General features: G+C 40.6%; 1 protein-coding gene across 1 annotated transcript in view; it reads right to left on the reverse strand.

Moving 5' to 3' along the window:
- ctdspl2a (CTD (carboxy-terminal domain, RNA polymerase II, polypeptide A) small phosphatase like 2a) overlaps positions 1-4,453 on the reverse strand; it is a 16,179-nt gene extending 11,726 nt beyond the window's left edge. The window contains exons 1-4 of the mRNA XM_037543039.1: positions 4,292-4,453; positions 3,012-3,220; positions 2,714-2,852; positions 2,354-2,500 (exon numbers count right to left, since the gene is read on the reverse strand). Of these exons, the coding sequence (XP_037398936.1) occupies positions 2,354-2,500; positions 2,714-2,852; positions 3,012-3,197 (472 nt within the window). The 5' untranslated portion in view covers positions 3,198-3,220; positions 4,292-4,453. The remainder of the gene's footprint in view (positions 1-2,353; positions 2,501-2,713; positions 2,853-3,011; positions 3,221-4,291) is intronic.
- Between the last annotated feature and the right edge of the window lie 222 nt (positions 4,454-4,675).

Genomic DNA, 4,675 nt, shown 5'->3' on the forward strand with positions numbered 1-4,675 from the left:
CCCCAGCCTGTGTAGTCCAAATATGGAAACCAAGCTGCAAAACAGGGTGTTTTGAATTCACTGTTTCTGTGAGGTCACCAAAACCAACATATTTCCAACTATTTAGCCTACAGCAGTTTGGTTGTGCACACTCGTGCTGATGTTATAAGCAGTGTTTTGGACAGAACTGCTTTTTGAATAATGCACTGTACATGGCAGCCAATCAAAGAACTTGTTTAATTATAACTGGCACAGTAACAAACATGTTTATTTCTTATATATAAAAGTTTATAAATAATCATGTAAAAGTAAAATTTCTGGCATATAAAAATACACAAATAAAAAAAAAAAAAAAAATGTTTTTTGACCACGTTTGTGTTTAAAGAAGCATTCAATTTGTAAAGAAATTTTCCCATTGCACATTCAAAAACAAAAACTGATTCAAACGAACATGCAATTCTAGTTCATTTCCCAGCTGTAGTCATTTTATGTCACCCTAAAGCATCTGATCTGCCCAATTAGCTGCCTTGCTGGCTGATATTAAACTATATACTGCACTCACCTGTGCTTGCGCTTACACATGTCTATATTCACAGACAATCATGTGTAGAATCAAACAAAGCTTCAAATTTTCTGTCCAGTATTAATGATAAAATATGCAAAACCACATGTTCTGCCAGCTTCTTATATTTTATGCTACCTTATGTGAAACTCCCTAAAGAAATAACTCTAAAAAACATCGATCAAAACAACATTCCATCCTAGTTTACACACTGGTGCATTTATTAGACAAGTAATAGTGCTTTGCAACTTCATCTGGCAAAATAAAGGATTCTAAATTGTCATTGGCTTCACTGAAGAGGATTCTCCTCAAGTTCAACACTATACCTGTTTATGAAAGCTGGAACACAGGTAAAACATATTTTGTCTTATGTTTGAACTTACTGTAATTTGGGCCACAAATTAAGATGCGTCCATATTGTGTGGATACAAGTTATCCACACTGAAGTATAGCCGACCATTTTGTTTACAAACATTCTAATTTGGTCTACTCTTCTTCCAGAGTTCATTAATAAATTAATTATCAAGATATTTGAGCGAATGTTTTCCAGACTTAGAATTAGTAACCAGCAGCCATCTGCTGGAAACAACCAGTATTGCAACTTACTGTTAGAGGACAGCGAACAAAAAAAACTTCCATAACTTTATTATGAGGATATGACTCTTGTATTCCTCTAAATTGTAAGGACAGTAACTAAGTAAATGTAACTCGTTACTGTACTTAAGTAGTTTTTTCATGTATCTGTACTTAAGTATTTCCAATTTGGGCGATTTTTTACATTCACTCCACTACATTTCAGGGTCTAATATCTGACTTACTCCACTACACTTTGAGAAATCTGTTGTTCCTTTTGGTTTTTGTGTGTATAAAAACGTAACATGTCAAAACGAAAGAAGCACAAAGCAAGAACACCAATCAGGGCACAGCGGTCACTTTGTTCTGAGCTTGTTTTGACCTGTTGGTCATACCGACCCAGTGCAGCACACGGTTCAACATCACTGCAGCAGTGTAAAATTTTGGGAACACATACGTCTATAAATGATGAACTAACCTAACTTTGTGTAAATAGACCACAATATAGAAATATGTACACATATGTTTGACTGGCATGTTTCTTTTTTTCTGAATTCATACAAACACTTTCATTTTATAGTAAATTAGTTTCAGTTAGTTTATGTTTATGAACAGAGACCTACAGATCATTATAGTAAAGGAAAACTTTTGTGATCCTGAGTTTAAAGCCAGTTTTTATTCAAATTGTAACTAATTTATAAATTAATGTTAAACTGAAACTTTGCTTGTTTGTAAAAAGTGATTTCAGAGCCACTCAGTTCTCCCTGATTTGCCTTCAGTGTTTTGTGCCTATGGTCATTTTAATAGACATCAGCGTCACTAATTAATGACATTCTATTAAAAGACTGGTTTACCAAGAGAGACACTGGAGGATTTTCACCTAAAATGAGTTCATGAAGCGAGTCTTGTTACAAAAACGATAACAGGACATCAGAGCCATAATTATCGATACTTAAGTACATTTGAAGCCAAATACTTTTGTACTTTTACTCAAGTTGAGGTCTAGAATAAAGACTTTTACTGGAGTAATATTTTACCTTGGGTATCTCTACTTTAACTCAAGTACATGATTTATGTACTTCTTCCACCTCTGACTGTTACTGATATGAAAGGAGAGCACATGCAGAGAGTTACGCCCCAGGTGCAATGTACATTCACCTATAAGGTAACATCAGTTAAGAAAAACTTTCTAACAGCAAGTTGAAAATGTTCACCAGTGACATTAAGGCAAAAACTTACCATTTTTATTGGCTGGCGAGAAGAAGTTAAAAACAGGAGAAAAGAAAGTTCCTAAAAGGGTGGTGCGAGGGGGACTACTAGGAGCTTCAGTCTGCACTTCCAGCTTTCCATTGGGCTTCACTAGTTTACTCTCACAGGCCATGGTGTCTGAGGACAAGTGCAGCAAACCGTTATCTTTTACAGCAAACCATTGCCTTAAGCTGTATATTACTTAAAATATGCTATTAGATGGGCAAACACATTTTCAAATAATATTTCAAAATAAACTAAAACAATGCCCAAGGAGGATACATTCAGATAAAAAAACATATTTTGAGCCATAAAACTTTCTGCATGCTATCAAATTGTTCTCCAACTCACCTCCATTGGCAGGACCTTTCCTGCGAGTTCTAGGGTTAGTTCTGCTGGGCAGGTTCCCAGCGGGTGGGGTGGATGTGATCAAGTTACTGTCCGAGTCACAGTCAACACGGCTCCTCTTAGCAGGGGTACACTGCTCCACCTAACAAGTGAAGTGAGTGGGCATGCGTTTGATTATTCTTACTGGATAGCTTAAAGGGAAAAAGATTAACCCAACTGCTTTATACTTAAGCTCATTTCTGAGCAGTAATAATAAATGTGGACCACCCTAAACACAAAAATAGTTCTGACAGCTCCAGACCTTGACAGCATTGCCCCTAATGAACCTCTTGATGGTGGAGAAGATGCCAGTGTCACTCTTCTGCATCTTTGCTCCTCCTGAGGGCCTTGTATGCTCCACTTCGGAGTGTTTCCTCTTGGCCTTGGTGGTCCGGACAGGTGGGGTAGGGTTCAGCTGCTGAGATGCTTTGCGCACTCTCAGCCTCATTGTCCCAAAAGTCACATGTAAGACTGAAAGAGAGGAGTGGACTGTAAGTTTCTTGACATTTTCTCTATTTGATTTGAGCACTGTTTATAGTCAGGTGAACTGTATCTTTTAAGTGAGTTCTGGGAACATGGCCATAACGAAACCCTCTTGACCCAGTAGACAGGTGTACTGATAACTCTGGAGGCCAACGAATCGGTTGTTGTTGGCAATCTAGCACAGCTAAATAAAAAGAGAAATCAGCACACAACCGACTACAACTTGAGCAGCGAGCAAAGTGGGCGGGGTGAAACATGTCTCTTTGGATAGCAGCTAGCTGCTCGCCTCTCTGAACCTGAAGCTAATTATGTACGTAGCAAAGTATGAGTAGTCAGTTTAATCCTGTCAAGCATACTACAAAAATCAGGGAACCGTGCTGAAAACAAAAGACTGTAGAAGTACGTTGTTGGTGAAAAGTGGGCAGCCAGCGCCGCTAGTTAGCGACATTAACAAATAAATATGACTCGTGTGCTAGTTTGCTAGCTCGCAGTGTACATTAGCTCGCGTTAGCCTTTAGCTACATTAGGGTATCAAAACGAAGACATCAAGTGGCGATCAGGTGTCATTAAAGTATCAGCTCAGCTAGCTGCCATTCACTGCTGGTGTGAGTACTGCAACAAAGCACTGGCGACCGCTTGAGCTCCATAACCTCCGTTTCAAACGGCAACCAGCGACGCCGCTAAAGCTACGGCTAATGCTATCTGGCTAGCGATTAGCTGGCTGTTCAAATTCCAGCTGTCTGGCGACGTCGCTGGCGCGTCGTTAGCGGAGCGGAGCGCTCCTCTCCGCACAGCCAGCAGCCGCGTTAACTAACCTACAAATCTCACAGCAGGTATCGGGAAACAAACAGCCACGGACGTGTTCGGGTTTTCCGTGGCTGGTTTGTTCCTTTTTGCAGAACGCACATCAAGCCGTGTGCTGATACATAAACGAGGCGTGAAGACGCGAGATTTCAAACCACACTGCAACCACCGCGGCGTACGGTTACATTTTCTCTTCTTGCATGATAGCGCGAACGCTGGCAAGACAAGCCGCACACAACACGGCGTTTAACTTACATGCCGAGTGTTAACACCGGTGCAGTCCTGGGGTGGCCGTGGACTTAGCCACAACGGCGGAGACCGCTGCAAAAGCCTCTGTCCTTCACCCGTCGTCCAGTATGAGTCACGGAGAGACAGATAGCTTTCCTACAGCTTCTCGGGACGCCATTTCCCGCCTCCTCACAGAGACACTCTTGAAAGAACCCGGATGATAACGAATGAACCATGTTGCGCATGAGCAAAAGTTTGAGCAGAGCCGAGTGGAGCTTCAGCCGCTTCACCCGCATTTCACACTGCTGGAAGATCTCATATGAATTATGCAAACATGTGCCCTGAAATCTCTCAGTGTATCATACATTATGTTTAAAAGATTTCACATATACGACATCTTTGTGTATTTTT

The sequence above is a fragment of the Pygocentrus nattereri genome, chromosome 11 (genome assembly GCF_015220715.1).
Source record: "Pygocentrus nattereri isolate fPygNat1 chromosome 11, fPygNat1.pri, whole genome shotgun sequence".
Classification (NCBI taxonomy): Eukaryota; Metazoa; Chordata; class Actinopteri; order Characiformes; family Serrasalmidae; genus Pygocentrus; species Pygocentrus nattereri.